This window comes from Danio rerio, chromosome 2 (assembly GCF_049306965.1).
Source record: "Danio rerio strain Tuebingen ecotype United States chromosome 2, GRCz12tu, whole genome shotgun sequence".
Taxonomy (NCBI): Eukaryota; Metazoa; Chordata; class Actinopteri; order Cypriniformes; family Danionidae; genus Danio; species Danio rerio.
In genome coordinates, this window is record NC_133177.1 from 9,204,815 (window position 1) to 9,227,734 (window position 22,920).

The 22,920-nt window shown below is 38.1% G+C and overlaps 1 protein-coding gene across 1 annotated transcript in view; it reads right to left on the reverse strand.

Annotated features, from left to right (window-relative positions):
* The window catches only part of ak5 (adenylate kinase 5), a 213,479-nt gene that overhangs the window by 15,212 nt on the left and 175,347 nt on the right, over positions 1 to 22,920 (reverse strand). Inside the window, exons 9-11 of the mRNA NM_001100084.1 lie at positions 8,354 to 8,396; positions 6,499 to 6,543; positions 1,482 to 1,645 (exon numbers count right to left, since the gene is read on the reverse strand). Of these exons, the coding sequence (NP_001093554.1) occupies positions 1,482 to 1,645; positions 6,499 to 6,543; positions 8,354 to 8,396 (252 nt within the window). The remainder of the gene's footprint in view (positions 1 to 1,481; positions 1,646 to 6,498; positions 6,544 to 8,353; positions 8,397 to 22,920) is intronic.

Sequence of the window (22,920 nt, forward strand, 5' to 3'; positions counted from 1 at the left end):
TAACTCCTAGAGACATTATTTGACAACTATTTGAAAACTGCAGGCATGTGAGTTGGAAATAATCTATTTAGGACTGTGACAATCCAGGATCTGATTTTGGTTTTAGACCGGTAGGACTTTTTGGTCTTAGATCTTCTCTCTACTTTACCTTGAAGCAGCATCATATATCAAGTAACTTGAAGTATGTTTTAATAGTAAAGTTCTCTAATTTTGTATTATATATTAGAGCTCAGCGACGCAGTGGCGCAGTAGGTAATGCTGTCGCCTCACAGCAAGAAGGTCGCTGGTTTGATCCTCGGCTCAGTTGGCGTTTCTGTGTGGAGTTTGCATTATCTCCCTGCGTTTGCGTGGGTTTCCTCCAGGTGCTCCGGTTTCCCCCACAGTCCAAAGACATGCGGTACAGGTGAATTGGGTAAGCTAAATTTTCCGTAGTGTGTGAATGTGAGTGTGTGGAAGTTTCCCGGAGATGGGTTGCGGCTGGAAGGGTAAAAATGTGCTGCATAAGTTGGAGGTTCATTCCTCTGTGGCGACCCCAGATTAATAAAGGGACTAAGCCGACAAGAAAATGAATGAAGGAATGAATATTAGAGCTCTGGCCAAAAACAAAAATCGAACACAACAACAACAATTAATTTGAGAAATCGATTTTACATTGATACAGCATTTTCAAAATGCATTGATTCTGAGCATAAATTTTAACAGCTAGGTAAGTTTTTAATCGTACACTTAAATGCTCATGAGGAAAAGTGTTTTCTGTTTTTGGCTGAATCATGTAAATTGGCTTTTATTAGACTTTTATGTCACAAGAATAATGTAAACACAGCTTTACCGTTTGCTTTAACCATACTTTTAACAATTATTTTAGGTTAGAGTGTAATTTAATTAACAATATGTTAATTAAATTACATTTAAATTAAACAAAATATATTTCAGTCAATTAAATCTAGAGCATTTTTAGTAATCTGAAATCTTATAAAATTTAGTCGACTAAAAATAAACTAAAACTAAAATGATTCAAGTCTAAAAAATTACCTAAATTAAAATTGAATTTTAGTCTAAAGACTAAAATTAAACCGTTTTCAGCGTGTTCCATTCATAATTTAATTGTAACGTTTATAATGCAAACGTTTTTAAAACATTCCCCCAACAACACATTAATAACATTTTTTTAGAACATATATTAATTACAGATAACATTTAAGGAAACTTTCTACAAACAACTTTGATATAACTAAAATTACAAGAACGTTCGTTGTTAGCTGGGACTTCCCAAACTTCTTGTCCCATTCTTTTCCCTAAAGCCAGTATTTATTACTGACCAGGCTATTAAATAAAGCATCCTTCAAAGGTTAAAAGCACTCAGACGTGTTACGAAATCGTGTGTCTACAGTGTGTGTTTGCAGCAAAAGCATTCAATTCAGTTAAGGAGAAGCCGGTCATTGTAATTTCTTCCAGTAATGGATTTTAACAAGATTGTGCACCTCGGGAAGCTGCTCTCCTCTTTCCAGAAGGTCTCGGAGAAAGCGTCCTCTCTCGCTGTGAGACTGCAGCTCACTGCACAGGATGTCCCCGGGACACAGCCGCTTCAAACTGTACCGCTCTTCTATCTTTTCTGACTGGAGAGCTTTCCCTGATCCTGGCCCACCTATATTCACAATGAGAAAATCGAAGAATAGAATTTTAAAAAGCAGTAAATTAAATGGATGACAGAAAGTGCTGTTAACTGTTGGGATAAGGGGCCAACTCTTCAGTAATTGAGTGTCTTGGGAGATGTGAGATGGATTATCAGCATGTATTGTATATAGCCAATACTACACACATGTGTTGGTCTATCCCCGACCCTACCTTCTGGCTGAACTCCCACAGGCTTTCATTAAGATTCTGTACACAGCTCAGGGCAGCCCTTATCTACAGCACAAGTCTACAGGCAGATTTCCCTAAGGCAAAATGCTTATACACAGCAAACAGTCAATAGTCTAAATACTGATGGTGAGTCTTGGAATCATGTAAGAATGCTTCTGAAAAGTCCAAGCATCAAACAAAAAACAAAGTGGGCTTTGTCTTGTGTATTTGCCTGTATATCTGATTGTCTGTTAATGTTTTTTCTTTTTTTTTGATTGTTCATCTATAAATCACTGCAAGACCAATATTGCTTTTACTGATGATACCATTAATGATTCAAGAGTTCACACTTAGCTGATGATTGTTTATAAAGCTTGTGCCTGCTGTCCCAGGAGAGAGCTCTGAGCTCATAAGCTCCTCGAGCCCGGGGCTCCCTCCCGTTTGCAAGGTGAGAGGGAAGTTTGAGCTCAGGTAGATCTCGAGAACTCCCCTGCTGTAATGAACAGATAGTGATTGCTCTTAAGAGATAACTACTTACTAGGAGCATGTCTATGATGCCAATTTGGATTAGTCAATTAACTTAGGTTGCATGTTTTTTGACGATTGGAGGAAATCGGATAACCCGAGAGAAACCCATGTGAGGACGAAGGGAATGTGTAAACTCCGCACAGAAACTTCAGCTGGCTTGGTAAGGACTAGAACCAGTGACGTTCTTGCTGTGAGGCAACAGTGCTAACCACTGGGCCACTGTGCCACCCATCTAGGAATGGAGTAGAAGTAGGGGTGGAAGGGGGGATTCTTGCAACTAAGCATGTGATCCTCTTGAAATCAGTTTATAAATAAACTTCACTACATGTATCAAAGTTTCATCACACTTGTAAGTAACGATTTTTACTTCTTATAGCGTGTGCCTACATTACTAAAAGAGTTAGTTCAGCCAAACCCCTGAAACCTCCTTTCATTTTCAGAACACAAATTAAGATATCCAGGTATTTGACACTGCACAGTGATCATGAACACACACAATGAAACCTTTTCACATTTCTGGGTTTCTCAGAAGCAGAAGTCATCATAGTTTATTAAACTTAGAGCGTATTGAAACAAATAAATGTTTCCTGCCTGATACCTGCCCTGTTTCTCAATGTCACGGTTGCAGGTTTGCGCTCTCCCGGAATGTCTGTTTAATCATGTGGGTTTGTTTGGTTTTTGTTGTCCATGTCAGTTCGTTTTGTCAGTCAAACAAATGTTCTGATATATCCAAGTGCGAGTGAACAAAAATAATTTATTGACACAGTCAAAACAAATCCAAAAAATGAGTGCGGTGCTAGGGCTAGGAGAAACAGGGCAGGTATCAGGCAGGGAACAGGGTACAGTAGAAAGTCCTCACGGTCCTGAGCACAGACAGATAGCACACATAAGCACACGTAACAAACTGACAAGGACACACAGAAAACGTCACCCATATATAGGCACGAATATGAGCCTCAGCTGGCGAACTAATCAAGCTAGTTGAGAGCCGTCATAACACATGATCAAAACAAATACACGTGGACAACAAAAACCAAACAAACCCACATAATCAAACAGACACTACGGGAGAGCGCACAAACCTGCAACCGTGACATTACATTTTTAAAACCTCATTTGCTAAAATAATAAAAGGAAAACTCCACGATGGTGTTGTCAAGACTTTTAAAAAAAGGAAAACAATAGTGTAAGACTGATGACGGCAGCCAGAAGAGAGAACAACTTCAAATCGACTGTCCTGTCCCATAGATGCTGCATTAGAAACACCTCGCATAAGCGGTTGTTTGTAATACATACATAAACATAAAAATGTTCATATGATTTTTAAAAACCTAAATAATAAATGTTTTAAAGAGGTGGTCCAGGCTTAGTTGTGTTTATAAGATACAAAGCAAATTGTGCTCATGCTTTACTTGTAGAAAATCACGTTATTTGTATACTCAGCTAACATGAAAACGACTGTCATATTTCCTAGTTCTTCCGAAAGCCCACCCTCAAGAGCCTCTGATTGGTCAGCTAACATAGTGTGCTGTGATTCGCGGACCGGCTCCACGTCACCAGGAAGCATCATGTCTAGTCACGCCTCTACTAGCACGCACTGAGCCTCGGATGTATAAATGCTGTCAGTCAATGTAGGCCGCAGTAGTTAGAGTAAGACAGAAAATGAAGAGGACACAGCTGAACCTCATGCTTGCTCTTTAAAATAAAATCTGAAAAGTGTCTTTCATATATATTCGGGTTATAAGCATGTGTAAGTAATATGAAACGTTCACATATCTTTTCTGATTTGTTATTTGAGATGTAGAATGCAGAGAAAGCGGCCGCATAGAGAGGCACTGCAGCGCTGGTGAAGATTGTGGCTGTTTACAGGGGTTTGACGGTTAAATATGATTTTGTAGCTTAATGGCGCCAAACAGCATTTCCCATAGTTTACAATCTTGTTATGTCCTTGCTACAACATACAGTCAATGCTAGTAACTGTGCATGTAATAGATCAATTTTAACAGATTTATATACTTACAGGTTGTGGCTGACAATCCACAGCTTCGTCTATTTTAGTTGGAGCTGCACCTTCTTTGAGGAGTTTGATGCCTAGTTCAGACTGCATGATTTTAGCCCCGATTTTGACTCGCCGACAGGTTTTGAGAAATCGCTGACAAATGCCTGAAATCACAGGCAAATCGGTGCTCGTGCACGTGAGTGACAATCACACAGTATGAACTATCAAAGACGTGATCTGAGAGAGTCGCAGCGATGTCTGTGAGATATTTGGCGTGCTAAATATCTGGAGCTGTTGGCGATTCAAATCATGCCGCGTGAAATAAGTTTTGACTGAAAATAACATCGGGTAAGAAATTTAAAGCGATCAATTTCAGTTTATTTGGACCCAAGAAATGGGTCCAAATAACTAGTGAAGGTTTGACAGGAGCACCCGTGTCTGTTTGACGTTTCATAAATAAAGTTAATAAAGAAAGTTGAGGAGAAATTGCTAATTCCCTTCAAACCCAGGTGAGCAAATAAGTACATTTTCTACCCCATTAAAGGCTTCTTTCTCGTTATGTAGTCAATATAAAAAGATATACTGCATGTTTTTGGCTGTGAGATGTAGGACAAAATTGTCGGTGATTCTTCCTATTGTAAAGTCATGCAATGTGAAACCCCCTGTCGCTTATCCATCTTGCAGTGTAAACAAAACAGCAACAAAATACTAGCCCAGGTAGTCATGCAGTGTGAAAACATCTGTGACACGACTACTTTATGAAATCATGCAGTCTAACCTCGGCATTAGCTGAACCAAGCACTGAACTGGGAGAGATTGCGGGAGCTGTCCTTTGTCAAATGCTAGAGCTATATATTTTGTATAGTTCTCCAGAACATAATTAAAATTAAACATTAAGCACTTCTCTCTTTGTGTCATGTCCTTTGGAAGCCCAAATACAGAAACAGAGCAAGCTCAGCGGAAATAGCAGCGTTTGGACGGCATTTAAGCTTTCTCTGCTATAGCATTACAGCACCTCTGGCCATGCCTCTTTGCTGCACTGGGTGTACACACGTGGTGAATGTGTGTAACCTGAAGCGTTTGTGATCTCACTAACCCGGATGGAGTTTTTTTGTTGTCCCCAAACTACATTCGCTGTAAGCTTTGCTAAGTTAACTCTGTAAAAGTCAATGTCTCCCTTTGCATTAAACTTTGAGCATATTACATTCAAAGATGTTGTTAATGTTCACACAGCTACATTACACACCAACTAAAGTTTAAAATATATCGTTGTGGACCACCCCTTTAAATTGATTGACATTTTTTAAAATGTTTTAATTTAAGCCAAAATAAAACAAATAAGACTTTCTCCTGATGAAAAATAAAATATTATAGGAAATACTGTGAAAAATGCCTTGCTCAGTTAAACATCATTTGGGAAATATTTGAAAAAGAAAATTCACAAGAGGGAAAATAATTTTGACTTCAACTATATGTCATTTAGGGTGGTCAAGTGCACTGTATAGTGTAATTCACTCATTCGATCAGTCTTATCTTAACAGTCTTTTCCATCTGACTATCGACAAGTACATCTAAAATAACATTACAGGCATAACACAGGACACAGGAACTCTAATCGCATCCACCAGGTTAATTTCAAACAGCAGCCAAATTGATTTCTTCAGGTCTCTTTTTCCCCTCAAAGCTTGGCTTTCAGTTCACTTGACTACATCCCAGTAGGCTAGTGCTTTTGAACGCACATGAAGGGAGGAAATCCCCTAGCATGCCAAGACTCACACCATCTTGACCGTCTGCTTTCCATCTATCCAGAGCATAAGTCATTTTTTGAGATAAAGACTGCCAACAGTTTCAATTAGGAACCTTAATAGGACACTTCAGAAGATTTCACCTGCTTCCATTTTCACAGTTCAAGCTGCTGTGTGTGCATCTGTCACAAAAGATACTTTGTAGGTTTTATTATGTGTGATCTAAGCTGTGATGAATGTGCTTTGCATCACAACACTGTGCTTCCTCACTTACTGTTCTGGGAGGGGGAAATGCAGGCAAAGTAATACATTGCATTCAATCTTTCTTTTTCTGTAATGAAAATAATATATAAAATAAATAAATAATATATTTTATTAACATACCGATCACAAAGATGACCTTTGACTTCTTGGTCTCCATTGGAAAACCTGGTGTGTTTTTTTTGGGAACAAAACAAGTAAATATATATTTTATTCTGATATATTGTACAGCTTTGTCATGTCATGCAGTCAAAACAAAACACTTTAAATAAATGGTTACCAATTAGTAGGCCCACAAAGAATCTACACCACAAAAATATTAATACATTTCCACAAATATCTGAGCAATTTAATTACTTATGTAAATATCCATTCATTCATCATCCTTGAGCTTAGTCCCTGATTTATCAATGGTCGCCACAGCGGAATGAATCACTTATGTAAAATTGTTTAAATATATTGGTAACACTTTACAATAAGGTTCATTAGTTAATGGATTTACTAACATGAACTAATTTTGAACAACACATGTACAGCATTTATTAATCATAATTGAACATTTACTAATGCATTATTAACATCCAAGTCCATGCTTGTTAACATTAGTTAATGCACCATGAGTTAACTAACAATGAACTACTGTATTTTCATTAACTAACGTTAACTGACATGAACAAATACAGTAGTAAATGTATTGTTCATTGTTTGTTCATGTTAGTAAATGCATTAATTAACATTAACTAATGAACCTTATTGTAAAGTGTGACCAATATATTTATGCCACTTTTGTATTAATTTCACTTCTATTATGGAATATATTTACATATTTGGATGATGTATGTACAATACAATTTCTCAACTAATATTGTCTGTCTTTTAGTGGATGTATTGAATGAAAGACCTGCTTTGTTTACAAAAAAAGTGGTTCTAATTAGATTTGCATTGTAAACCCAAATAACAATTCGTTTAATTTGAATGAATTTGCTCCTATACCATCCAAATCATTTGATGATTTTTTATTAATTTTGTATTTATTTGTTTATATATTTATTGACTTATTAATATGAGTTTTTTTTTCTTTTTTTTAAAAACAAAATTCTGCACAGAAACAGCAACAAAAAGTCAGAAAGGCAGAATTTATTTGGCCCTGCATAAGTTTTAAAATTCTTTATAATTTTGAAAAAAAGTTATTAACTTAAAAGTTATTAAAGTTAAAAATTATTTATAATTTTCCTGAAATCAAATCATTTTGTTTGTACCACAGCATACATTTTTCACTTTAATTTGCCCCACCAAATACTAAAATATTACATTTTAAGATTCATTTACACGTTTGGCAAAATGTAACTATTTTGGAACCACAGAATATCTTTATTAAAAGTGCACCAAGCAATTTTTGAATGAATAAACAATGTTTATATTTGAAATCACCAAACCAGACAAAACTATAATTGAACAGGAATTCACCCATTTTTGACATAGTTACTGATGATTGGCTGCAAGTGTGTTTGGGACACTACGGTCAAAGCATTTTTCAAATATTGCTTAGTGCAACATCATTTGAGTATATTGTCCTATTTTGATTACAGCATTATTTAAAGGAACAACACACTTTTTTGGGAAATAGGCTAGTGCCCTAAAGCTAAACAGTAGAGTTTTACCATTTTTTAAGAGATTCAACCAATCTCCAGGTCTGGCAGGAGCACTTTTAGCTTAGCTTAGCTTAGCATAAATCATTGAATTGGATTAGACCATTAGCATCTAAATCTTTTTTTTGGTAATTTTCCTATTTAAAGATTGACTCTTCTGTAGTTTCATCGTGTACTAAGGCTGACAGTAAATGAAAATTGAAGTGTTCCTTTAAGATTAATGCCACTTTACAGAGATAAAAAACTCCTCCATAAAAAAAAACATAAGAAAAAAATAAACCCACACACAAATACAGTGCAAGAAGATACATTGAAAAGACTGCACTCACTTTCTCCAATCGCCTCTGCATATTCAGCCACCTCTTCATCAGCCTGACACAGAGATACACATGAAAAGCTCTTACTTTCATAAAGTTAACTGTTAAGTACAGGAAAACTGTAAATTAATTATTAAATATGCCTCCTGTTGCCCTTAGAATGATGTGAAATACATTAATTGAAGATTATATTTCGAACAAATAACAGATGAGAGAAAGGGGGGGGGGGGGTGAGTAACAGATAAATAAGTAAAAAACTAGAAAGTACAAATAAGAAAAAGTATTTTAAGAAATGTCACTGCCATGAGAGCAATGGCACTCAATCATCAATCAACCAACCAGTTTGTCAGCCAGCCAACCAAGCAACCAACCAACCAACCAACTAACAGTGCCAACATGGTAGCACTGTGTACTCCCAGCAAGAAAGTTGCTGGTTCTAGCCGCAGCTGGGTAAGTTGGCATTCCTGTGTCGAGTTTGCATGTTCTCCACGTGATGACGTGGTTTCCTTCGGGTGCTCCAGTTTCCCCCACAGTCAAAAGACATGCAGTATAAATGAATTGAATAAACTAAATTGGCAGGTAGTGCATTTGTGAGAATGAGAGAGTGTGGGTTGTGGCTGGAAGGGCATCCGCTGTTTAATAACAAAATGGTGAATAAGCTGGTTGTCCATTCCGCTGTGGTGACCCCTGATTAATAAAGGGACTAGGCTGAAAAAGAAAATGAATGAATGAATGAATTATTCTGTATTAGATGGTGATGATATGAGCCTGTGCAGACATGAGCCAGAAACAGAAACATAAATAACGTTGACAGGCGTACAGTGCATCCGGAAAGTATTCATAGCGCTTCACTTTTTCAAATTTTTTTTATGTTACAGTCTTATTCCAAAATTGATTAAATACATTTATTGTCTCATAGGGATGTAACGGTATTGTAAATACCGTCATACCGCAATATTAATTTTTTTCGATATTACCGTAGTCGCATGACTCGGTAAAACTATAGTTCTTCTGAGAAAATTTGCTCAGGCGAATGAAGCGAACGGGAGGTACCGGAAACTACAATTCCCATCAGCCCAGGCTTGGCCATCATCCCTTGCGGTCTGTTGTCGCTACAGATCCAGTAATGCGTAAATGGAGTGTGCTGCTAGAAGCGGGGATCAAAAAGAGCTGGAAAACCCTAAAGCGGGTGTTGTCGCCGCGCGCGTACTGAATAGTGGTGTTGTTGCGCGAGTTCTTATCAGCTGTGTTGTCGCGCGCGTACTGAATAGCGGTGTTGTCGCGCGAGTTCTTATCAGCTGTGTTGCGCGCGTACTGTAAAGCGGGGACGGAGGGTATGTCGTGTCGCGGGGGCACGTCGCAGGTTGAGCACTGTGTGTGCACGTGCCTGCAAGTTAGGGAATACGACTAATAATCAGTCATGGGGACTGCAGAAACAAAGCACACTGTTCAGATTGATGCAGACATGAGATCTCTATCTCACTCATGGTTTGTCCTCTCAAGTGGGGGAAAGACAATGCACAATACCCACTGCTGTCAACCTGGGCCAAGTCATATCTCTCTTGTCCCAGAAACCTCAGTCCCAAATAAGAGGGTTTTTTTCTGTTGCAGGGGACATTGTAAATACCCAGAGATACCAGCTTTTACCAGATTATATTTATATGATAATTTTCCTTTAAAGCCATCTCTATCTAAGTGAGTGAGTGATTAAATGTTGAATGTGATGAGTTTTCAACACTATTAAATTGAAACTTAATTTTTTTACATGGTTTAATATTTTTTTGTTATTAAAATTGAAGTTCCTGTTTCAAAGCTTACAGATAGATGGCTAATTTGTATGTCATTGACACTTTTGGCACTTTTTTGGAGTATTTTCACAAGTTTTGTTTTTTCCTGTAAATGATTCAATAAACACCGTACCGTGACATTCATACCGAGGTATTACCGTACCGTGAAATTCTGATACCGTTACATCCCTATTGTCTCAGAACTCTACACACAATACCTCATAATGCCAATGTTAAAAAAAATAAATCCTGAAAAATCATATGTACAGAAGTATTCTCAGCCTTTGCCATGAAACTCTAAATTGAGCTCAGGTACATTCTATTCTCTTCTGATCATTCTTGAGATGTTTCAGCCGCTTAATTGGAGTTCAGCTGTGGTAAATTCAGTTGATTGGACATGATTTAAAAAGGCATACACCTATCTATATAAGGTCCCAGGGCTGACAGTGCATGCCAAAGCACAAACCAAGCATGAAGACAAAGGAATTGTCTGTAAACCTTCGAGACAGGATTGTCTCGAGGCACAAGGCTGAGGAAGCTTACAGAAAAAATTCTACTGCTTTGAAAGTTCCAATGAGCAAAGTGGCCTCCATCATCCATAAGTGGAAGATGTTTGGAACCACCAGGACTTTTCTTAGAGCTGGCCGGCTATCTAAGCTGATTCATCTGGGGAGAAGCACCTTAGTCAGGGAGGTGATTAATAACCCAATGGTCAATCTGTCTGAGCTCCAGCATTCTTCTGTGGAGAGAGGAAAAACTTACAGAAGGACAACCATCTGTGCAGCAATTCATCAATCAGGCCTGTATGGTAGAGTGGCCTGACGGAAGCCACTGTCTGCCTGGAATTTGCCAAAAGGCATCTGAAGGACTCTCAGACCATACGAAACAAAATTCTCTGGTTTGATGAGACTAAAATTCAACTATTTGAAGTGAATGCCAGGCATTACATTTGGAGAAAACCAGGCACCGCTCATCACCAGGCTAATGCCATCCCTACAGTGAAGCATGGTGGTGGCAGCATCATGCTGTGGAAATGTTTTTCAGCAGCAGGAACTGGAAGACTAGTCAGGATAGAGGGAAAGATGAAAGATGAATGTTCATCTTCCAGCAGGACAAAGACCCAAAACACACCATCAAAATATTAATGGAGTGGCTTAACAACCACCCGGTAAATGTCATTGAGTAGCCCAGCCAGAGCCCAGACCTAAATCAACATCTCTGGAGAGATCTGAAAATGGGTGTACACCGTCACTTGCCATCCAACCTGATTGAGTTTGAGAGGTACTGCAAAGATTCCCAAAGACAGGTGTGCAGAGCTTGGGGCATCATATTCAAAAAAACTTGAGGCTTTAATTGCTGCCAAAGGTGCACCAACAAAGTATTGAGCAAAGGCTGTGAATACTTCTGAACATGTGATTGTTCAGGTTTGTATTTTTAATTAATTTGCAACAATTAAAAAAAAAAATCACATTGTCATTATGGGGTATTGCTTGTAAAATTTTGAGGAAATAAATTATTTCAATCAATTTTGGAATAAGGGTATCTCATAAAAAAATGTGGAAAAAGTGAAGTGCTATTCCAGATGCACTGTATGTACATATGTTGCCAATTTGCTTAATTTGAAAGATTTTAGAATTTTAAAAACATGGCAAAGTGGTGCACTTTTCTCATTAAAAGCAAAATCATTTACAAATATATTTTTTACATAAACATTTTTGCTTTGAAGACATTTCGTTGTTAAAAGGTTATAACCAAACTAAAAATATGTATTGCTTTCTTTTTTAGATAATTTTGTCTTTATAATTGCTCTTTGAAATCTGGGGTTTCAGTGTCACATTCAGAGCTTTTTCATTCTGAATACACAGTTAAATCTATTTTATTTTTTTGTTGTTTTTATTTAATATATTTGTTCCTTTTATTCTTGTTTATGTAAAGCACTTTGAATAACCATTATGTATGAAATGTGTTAAATAAATAAACTGGTCTTTCCTTGAATATTTATTTATTCATTAATTTACCTTTGGTTTAATCCCTTACTTATCAGAGGTCGTCACAGTGGAAGCTGGAACCCAGGACCCACACAGAAATGCCAACTGGTCCAACCGGAACTCAAACCAGCGACCCGTAACAGTGCTAACCACTGAGCCACCATGCTACCCTGCCTTAAAAATAACTTTGATAATAAAATCGATAATTTTAAAGATTGCAGCACTGTCATACATACGCTCATACACTTTATTAGGTACACCTGTCCAACTGCTTGTTAACACAAACGTCTAATCAGCCAATCACATGGCAGCAACTCACTGTCAAGATGATGTGCTGCAGAAAGGTGATTTAAGTAACTTTGAATGTGGCATGGTTGGTGGTGCCAAACAGGCTTGTCTGAGTATTTCAGAGACTGCTGATCTACTGGGGTATTATACACTCAACCAGAAAATGAATCAAAAAAGAGAAAATATCCAGTGAGCGGCAGTTCTGTGGGTGCAATTGCCTTGTTGATGCCAGAGGAGAATGGCTGGTTTGAGCTGATAGAAAGGCAATAGTAACTTTTTACAACATAGGTATGCAGAAGAGCATCTCTGAACACACAACATGTCAAACCTTAAGACAGATGGACTACAGCAGCAGAAGACCACACCGGGTGCCACTCCAGTCAGCTAAGAACAGTAAACTGAGACTACAATGCGCTAATCATCTCAGACTGATTTCTTGAACATGACAATGAGTTCACTGTACTCAAATGGTCTCCACAACCATCAGGTCTCAATCTAGTAGAGAACCTTTGGGATGTAGTGAATCGGCAGATTCGAATCATGGATGTGCAGCTGATAAATCTGTAGCAACTGCGTGATACTATCATGGACCAAAATCTCAGAGAAATTTTACCAGTACCTTGTGAAATCTATGTCATGAAGGATTAAGGCAGTTGCTGAAGTCAAAAGGCGATCCAACCTGGTATTAATAAGGTGTACCTAATAAAGTGGCATTTGAGTGTTGATTCTAATTGTAAACTAAAGCATAGGAACTGGAATTCTGGTTAAAATGTACAGCTGGACAGATGTATCTGCACTGCCAAAAATATGGGGGAAAAATGTATGTCAAGAATTTTGAAAATTTCATTTTCATTTAGGAATTGGAGTCAGTTTGTAAAGTCCCTAAAGATTTCCACCCTTAATCAACATATCCCTTAGGTTTTTAGGGTAGAAATACAATGCTTCGTAAGAGTGGTTTTAATGAGTATCAGTGAGCTAATTAAAACAAAAGCTGTGAGGTTACTTCTGTTAGAACAAAAACACACTGCAGAAAACTGGGAACTTCACAGTTTGCACCATGATTAGTGTGATTAAAAGAGTTCTGGACTGTTTAACAGAACAAAAAACAAAACCTCAGGCGGTAACTTGTCACTTTCTGCAGCATGCACAACGATGAAAATGTGTATATGTGTGTGTGTGGGAGGAGAGCAGGGTGCTACTGATGAGTGTGTTTGTGATGTAGGCAGGCCAGACGGTCCACTGACTCACAGAGAGAGAAACCATACACATACAAGCCTGCAAATTAGCTCAATCCTGGACTGTAGAGACACAAGATCTGCGCCACAGACAATGAGGAGAGCGTGTCCATTCTAATATTACCATTAGTGGCCGATCAATATGTGGCTGATTCGTGCATTACTATATTTGGATCCCCATCATAAATAATAAGACATCTATGGACTCCCTAAATATCACATAAAAAAAAGGAAAAAAAGAGGTCATGTCAGTTTCCTTTCAAGCCCAATTGTTAGCACTAGGGATGGGAAGATTAACCGATATAAATCGATACACGGTCATGCGCGTGCACGATGCGAGTGCATCGGTAGAGCAGCAGAGGATGAATGAAATTTTGGAAGCAAATCGAGATGCATCGGTTTTTGCGAGATGCATCGGTTTTTCCAAGATACAGCTTATATTTTTAATATAGAATGTATTTTTTATTTATTAACAAGTGTTGTCAACCTGTTTTTGGCGCATTATTTAATCGACCTACATAAAGTAAGCCTTAGCAACGGATTTGCGGATGTGTACACTTACACTACAACTCAGTGTATCAGGTGTGCGGATGAAGCTAGTAGTGCGCCCTCAGAAAGCGCGGGAAGCAAAACAAACATTTTATTTCTCACTGAGTTTTAAATCTAAAGTATGGCAACATTATGGATTCTGCAAAAAGGATGGACGATTTGACAGCACAGATGCAATTTGCAAAATGTGCCGCGCATCTGTAAAATACACGGGCAGTACGACTAATCTGATATCTCACTTGAAGCGTCGCCTCGGTGTTGTTGTGGAAGCATCTTCCAGTGTTCCGGCATCCCCGGCTTCCTGCTCTGCTTCAACTTTAGCTACCAGCTCCAATAATGGTGAGAAAAGCATTGAAAGTTTTCTCCATGCGCAACAGTTTTGCTGGCTCTACGCCAATAACGGATGTTATTGCATTGTTCATCTGCAAAGATATTCAGCCTAGTGTCACGGAGAACGAAGGTTTTAAACACCTCCTGTTAATTTTTATTTAATTATATTTTTATTAGCCTGTTGTTTACAGTGACAGTGATGTTTCAAAGCAGCATAACACTGCTAGTTCACGACCTAAATCACAATTCTTGTTGTGCAATGGTAAACCTTTATGTTGAAAGAGTGCAAATATATACATTTATAATATATATTGCACTTATACATTCTGTTTATCTTGAAAATACTTAAATAATATGTGCTATAGGTTCTAAAATGGCCCTCTACTGTAAACTGACACTCTGGCTCTGAGAGAAAAGCCAGTTTGTAAAAAAAGTCTTGGTTTTGCTTGGTTAATAAATAATCAAACTCATTCAAAGGCACAGCATCCTTTCTTACATCATCTCATAAACTTGATCTAATTAGTTAGTGCTGAATTATCGGATTGTATCGTGATATGGGTGTAAATCGTATCGTGTTGCATCGCAATGTCACAAATGTATTGCTAATATATCGGATCGTATTCTTTGTATCGAGATGCGTATCGGATCGGCATTATAGCTTAGATGCCCAACCCTAGTTAGCACATATTCCAGATACATCACAAATTGAAGCCTGGCGTTTGTTGCTCATTAATGACTTTCAATAGTCATGTCAAAGCAGTTAGTAACTCAGCATACTATCATCTCAAAAACATTGCAAGAATCAAATGCTTTGTTTCCAGTGAGAAACTTCATGCTTTTATCAGCAGCAGGGTGGATTACTGTAACCACCTCCTCACGGGCCTTCCTAAAAAGACAGACAGTTGCAGCTCATCCTGAACGCTGCGTCCAGGGTTCTGATCAGAACCAGAGCACATCACACCTGTCCTCAGGTCTTTACACCTGCTCCCAGTTACATTCAGAATAGATTTTAAAGTATTATTACTTGTTTCAATCCAGATGGATAGGGCAACCATTACTGCATCCAAAATGGTGAAAAGCCTTGGAGTAACGATTGATGACCAACTAAACTTCTCTGACCACATTTCTAGAACTGCTCGATCGTGCAGATTTGCACTCTATAACATCAGAAAGATCCGACCCTTCTTACCTGAACATGCAGCTCAACTCCTTGTTCAAGCTCTTGTTCTCTCCAAACTGGATTACTGCAACTCTCTACTAGCTGGGCTTCCAGCTAACTCTATCAAGCCTCTTCAACTGCTCCAGAATGCAGCAGCACGAGTTGTCTTCAATGAACCTAAACGAGCACATGTCACTCCGCTGCTAGTCCGTTTGCACTGGCTGCCAGTTGCTGCTCGCATCAAATTCAAAACTCTGATGTTTGCCTACAAAGTGACTTCTGGCCTAGCACCTTCTTATCTGCACTCACTTCTGCAGATCTATGTGCCCTCCAGAAACTTGCGTTCTGTGAATGAACGTCGCCTCGTGGTTCCATCCCAAAGAGGGAAAAAATCACTTTCGCGAACGCTCACGCTCAATCTGCCCAGTTGGTGGAATGAACTCCCTAACTGCATCAGAACAGCAGAGTCACTCGCTATTTTCAAGAAACGACTAAAAACTCAACTATTTAGTCTCCACTTCACTTCCTAATCTGCAATTGCCTATTTGAATATCACACTAACTGTACAAAAAAAAAAAAAAACTACTAACACTTCCCTTCTTAGACTTTACAGACCTGAAACTTGCCTTTAGTACTTATTCATTGTTGCTCTTAGTTGTGTAAATTGCTTCCTTGTCCTCATTTGTAAGTCGCTTTGGATAAAAGCGTCTGCTAAATGACTAAATGTAAATGTAAATGTAAAATGTTTATAAATCACTAAATGCCATAGGACCTCAATAAATTACAGCTATGCTCACTGAATACAAACAGATCACTCAGATCTTTAAGATCATATAAACTAGAAATTCCAAGAGTTCAGTCAAAGCAAGGTGAATCGGCTTTCAGCAACTTCGCCCCTCACTGCAGGAATCAGCTTCCAGAAATGATCAGATGTGCTCCAACATTAAGCACATTCAAATCAAGACTGAAAACACATCTGTTTAGCTGCGCCATTACCGAATGAGCACTGTGCTATGTCCAACAGATCACACTATTATGTTTTTCTCTTCTTCTTCATTCTTTTGTCACCTGTTTTAACACATTTTTTGTCTGTTTTATTAATCATTTTTAATATTTGTTTTTATTTTCCTCATAATTGTTTCTTTTATTTCTGTTTATGTAAAGCACTTTGAATTGCCACTGTGTATGAAATGTGCAATATAAATAAACTTTCCTTGCTTTGCCTTATTAAGGCTGATTTTGGCTGCTGTCGAACCCCTTTTACTACTATGTTGTTATAATGACAGAACAAGGAATGAAGGCCATTGGCTGTAAGGATATTTCTTGCAAGCACTTCACTGCTGCTGTTATTATCAAATCAGACAGAATTATTTTATATTAAAACTTGTTTTGAGAGATTGTTACATCGTTTCATTACAAAATGAACTTTATTGCTTGAAGCATGAATCTAATGTTTAGCCAGCAGCTAGCTCTCTGCAACTCTCACATTCTCGCCCATTGAGGCTAAGCAGGGCTGCAGACAGTCAGTACCTGGATGGGAGACCACATGGGAAAGCTAGGTTGCTGCCAGAAGTGGCGTTAGTGAGGCCAGCAGGGGCGCTCCCTGTGCTCAACCTGTGGTCTGTGTGGGTCCTAATGCCCCAGTATATTGATGGGAGACTCTATGCTGATCAATGTCTTTCAGATGAGATGTTGAACAGAGGTCCTGACTCTATGTGATCGTTAAAAGTACTTCGAAAAAGAGTAGGAGTTTAATCCTGGCATACTGGCCAAATTTGCCTACTGGCCTCTGTACATCATGGCCTCCTAACCATCCCCATATCATAACTGACTTCATCACTCTGTCTCCTCTCCACCGATCAGCTGGTGTGTGGTCCAGCTCAATATGGCTGCCATCGTGTCATCCAGGTGGTTGCTGCACACTGGTGGTGGTTGAGGAGATCCCCCCAACAAATGTGTAAGCACTTTGAGTGCTCAGAAAAGCGCTATATAAATGTAAGAAATTACTATAATTATTTAGCATTGTTCATGCTTTAAACAAGAAATGTAACACTGAGATAATTTGTCTTAAAAATATAGGTTTAAACTTTGTAGCGGTTTATTTTAGGTGTAGGGTAGAATGGAGGGATGCAGTGTCACGCTCAGAGTAAAGGAAAGGAGCTCAAGTGCAACAACATTAGATGGGTTTATTAATTATAAAATAAAACAAAAAGCAACAAAAACGACCCAGAGGGGAAAAACATTAACAAAAGACAACAAACTAGACTGGGCTGGCAGGGAAGACCAAGACTGTACACAACAGGACAAGTCAATACATGAGGAAGAACTGACACATGACATCAGACAAGAGGAAGCTATAAACAAAAGCAAATTGACAAACAGACAGGTCTACAGGATAAACTAATAATAGGATAACAAAGAAGGTGGGACTAGACAATAGACTGGAGAGCACATGACACAAAGAGACAACACAAGAGGTACTTTTGTCTTAAAGCGGTGCATGCCGGTTCGAAATTTTAGTTGTCACATGTTTGCATTAAAGTATGCGACAGCGCTCTGAGATCAGATGATTGATTTAGCCGGTGCAGCTAAGAGCGACTGCAGGAGTTGCAATGACGACACAGATATTACATGATTGGCAGTTCACAGCATGACAACAACCACGTGTGTTTCGGGTTAATTATTGGACAACTTCTGTCTCATATATATATATATATATATATATATATATATATATATATATATATATATATATATATATATATATATATATATATACATACATACATATACAGTTGAAGTCAGAATTATTAGCCCCCCTAAATTATTAGACCGCTTGTTTATTTTTTCCCCAATTTCTGTTTAATGGAGGGAAGATTGTTTCAACACATTTCTAAATCTAATAATTTTAATAACTAATTTCTAATAACTTCTATACATCTAACACTTTATAACATCTAATCTAACACTTCTATACAGCTTAAAGTGACATTTAAAGGCTTAACTAGGTTAATGAAGTTAACTAGGCAGGTTAGGGCAAATAGGCAAGTTATTGTATAACAGTGGTTTGTTCTGTAGATTATCAAGAAAAAATATAGCTTAAAGGGGCTAATAATTTTTAATAATTTCCTTTTCAGGTTCCATCTCATTTCCCCCTTATTTCTCTCATTATACTTATGTTATAAACTACTTAAATAAAAATAAAAAAATCATTCCCTTATTGTTGAAAATGAACTATAGTTTGAGGACACTAATCTGTTTTATTTGTACTGTAACTCTTTTGTTATTGTTGCAATAAATAGATAACTGATCATGCTATGTGATCAGTCATCATGACTGCAGTAAACTATGAGCCCCAAAGTGTCCAACCTGACGGCTCTATTTTCAACTCCGCACCCGCCTGCGCTCGGCTAATGTTGATTGCCGGCAGCAGCCGTGGTTCATGTTGAACGCACCTAAGCCAACAGGACTAGAACATGCAGCCAATAGGAGCGTTTGACTTGAACCACAGCTGCAGCCGGTAATCAACGAGATTAGACCAGCGCAGGCGGTGATGGAGTTGAAAACGGACACTTCGGCCAAGCATGTTACGTCAAGCCAGAATCTAGAATCCAGTCACACTTCAGACGCTGCACCAGATGAGTCTGCCATCTAATGTCGGAGTGCCGTTGCAATACTTTGATGCCACATTTGACAGTCATGTGATGTCAGTGCAGCGTCAAGCCAGATAAAATTTCTAACCGGCATGCATCACTTTAGGACAGATTTCAATCCAGGGGCGGACTGGCCATCGGGCAATTCTGGCAAATGCCAGAATGGCCGGACAATTTTTTAAATGTAGCCCTGTATGCTATTTTTTTTTCCTTTTCTTATTCTTATTTTTTTTCTTTTCTTATTCTTTTATATATATATATATATATATATATATATATATATATATATATATATATATATATATATATATATATATATGTATTGTTTTTACATGCAGGCAGCTTTTATCTCTTGCAAGATGTGAATATTATGATGATAATGATGATGATAGTAATAATAATAATAAATATTAACCATTGGCCCAATCGGCAATGGCCGGCTGGTTTCGAGATGGGCCAACCCAATCAGAGGTTACGCGGACATAATCAAAATCTAAAAGAATGCCAAACCGTAAGTGCAACACAAACACATGTGCTATGGGTGAATTGGGTATCCGCTGCGTAAAACATATGCTGGATAAATTGGCGGTTCATTCTGCTGTGGTGATCCCAGATTAATAAAGGGATTAAGCCGAAAAGAAAATGAATGAATGAAATGATTGGATGTATAAATTTGTCATAAATGGGTTGTTTTGTTCCAGTCACATACATTAAATGTTTAAATATCTATTACATATGGTACTGCTTATATTATTTTACCATTTGTACACCAATATATGTAGTGAATGTGCGCATCCGTGGATGGGGCTGTGTTGGTGTGGTAATGTGGGCTGGTGTGACTACAGTGCCAGGGCTGATTTTTAGTCCCAGTCCGGCCCTGTTTCGATCGGTCTGTGCAGTGCTGCATAAAGATGAACCTATTGAGAGAGCTTAATTTGTAAATTACATAGATTTGCTTTCTTAGCATTTACTTTGGTATTTACCAACATCTGATGAAAATCTCAAGTCATCAGCACCTTTAGAAATATGTTTTCTGAGAAAAATGGCTTTAAAGCGTTGTTTCTCTCAAATTGTGGAGGATGAATTCACATGAAAGTGTGTCTCTCATTAATTATCTATGCAGACCGAAGGTCGGTTTGATGTACTGTAGACATTTGCCATGTGTGTGTGTGTGTGTGTGTGTGTGTGTGTGTGTGTGTGTGTGTGTGTGCGTATGTATGTGCGTGTGTGTGAAGGAGCCGTGGGCGCAGCAGGAAGTGCTGGATGCATGATTTCAGCTGACAACATCGCCTGATAAAACAGCACAGACTTCTGGATGAGACACTTGTCCTCGTCTGCTGCATCTCATCTACATGGTATTCGTTAGACGCTGGTAACCATATTATAGCTTTGAACAGAAGTAAACTACAGTGATGGCACAATGATGATAACAATTAGCTTATGCTGTAAATATAATATCCTATTAAATATGTTAATGCATTTTTATGGCACTCAGAGGCTTGACAAGGCTTGTGCAGGTAAAAACAAAATTAAATATTGTGATACAGTAAAAATCTTAACGTATACAATGCCCATTCAAATAAAATCACACACTTCTAATGTGTTTAGCTTTGATTACCGCAACATTGATTTTTGACCAGAGTTTCATTGATTATTTCACCAAGATGTTGTATTGATGATGGAAGAATCAGACAGCTTTTGTACAGTCTTTTACAGAATATCCTAAAGATTCTCAATAGGGTTAAGATATGGACTCTGTGGTGGCCAATCTATGTGTAAACACGATGGTCTCTGCAAAAGTCTTTCACAATTTGAGCCCGATGAATCATGGCATTCTGACCTTGGAATATGGCCATGCCATCAGGGAAGAAAAAAGCAATCCATGGATGGAATAATCTGTAAATATACATTTTACTGTAAGTACATATACATCGAGATAAATGGTGCAGTAAATGTAAATACGGTATTTTTGCTGTAATTGATTTACAGTAAATTACTGTAAAAATGAACACCCGCTTTGAATGTTATCACTCGATTGAATGGGGATTCTCAGTGGTTGTCAGCTGATAGATATGGGCCTGTAGGGCCCTACTGGTAGACTCAGAAGGCTGTTATCATCCATCCGCAATGGTAATCAGCTATACTAATAGAGAAGACCAAGATCCAGATCTCTTTTTACATCACTGTGATGGTTGGGTTTAGGGTTGGGGTAGAAGTAGACGTTAATAACATACAATTAAGGCGAAATTAAATAAATAATGTAAATAATTCTCGTTACTTCTTTCCACAGTCATATGTGATCTATAGCTGATTAACCATGTGAATGGTAACAGCCTTTTGAGCCTACCAGTAGGCACAGAAGGTCCCTACTGGCCCATACCTATCAGCTGATAACCACTGATAACAATTCAATGAAGTGATAACATTTAAATCAGCTGAAGTGAACTGCTTCTAGTAAGTTACAGTAGATTCTACAGGAAAGTAGTGCTACTATGCAACGATACAGGAAAACTGCTGTAAAACGCACCTTATTTGTTTAAAGTGTCTGCAAACCAGATGCTATTGCACTTTTAGTCATGTAGCATTACTTGTTAGGGCTGGGTTGTTAAAAGCAGGAAGGGACAGAAGAGACTCATGCGCAATTTGTTCTATACAAGGCTTTTCTGCACTGTAGATGGGTGTCTTAATCCGAGTGGCTGGCAAACAGTCACAGCACAGAACCAAAGCCAGTGTGCCTGGTGCCAAGAACCCACTGTACATGATGCACACTGAGTGGAGGACTGCTCTGAGATCTGTTCTCTTCTACAAAAGTGTTTTTCTCTGTGTGATGCTGACGGCACGGAGATTTTGCTGTCAGCTGATGGACGCAGACGAAAGGGTCATGGTGGGAACGTGGGCTTAATGACTGCTTTTTGTCTCATGCAGACATGATTTGAACCAAAAATAATGAAGGAAGCATGACAGCCTCTCCATGGAAATGCAAAAGAGACTCAGAAATTCAATCTGACAGACATCCAGCAACAGGGAGAGTCTAATTGGTTGGCCGCTTTCATGTAACCCTGCCATAGCTGTTGGTAGGGAACACTTTTGAATAGAAGATAATACACATCTGTTGTGTGTTTGTGTGTGTGTGAGAGAGATTTTGTGCGCAGGGGAAGGGGAAAAACAAGCAAGGAGAATAATATGCACCCAGAATAAGAGCAAAAGCATTCCACATTGTGAAAAAAACATCAGTAAATTCTCAGTTTTCCATATTTTCGTGATACATGTTTTTATTTCTCATTGTTTAATTATGCTTTTGAATTGCATTATGGTACCTTGATCTTTTTCCAGCAACTTTTAACCTTGATAAGTTGGAAAACATGACTTTTATTAACATTTTGAATAGTTTAAAGTAGGGGTCTCAAACTCAATTTACCTGGGGGCCACTGGAAGCAGAGTCTGGGTGAGGCTGGGCCGCATCAGGTTTTCCACAAAAAATTTATTATATTGTGGATTTTTTTTAAGCACACACAAATAAATAAATAAACAAATAAAAAATAAGAAAATAAGTCATCTTTTACATAATTTAGAAATATATGTCATTTTTA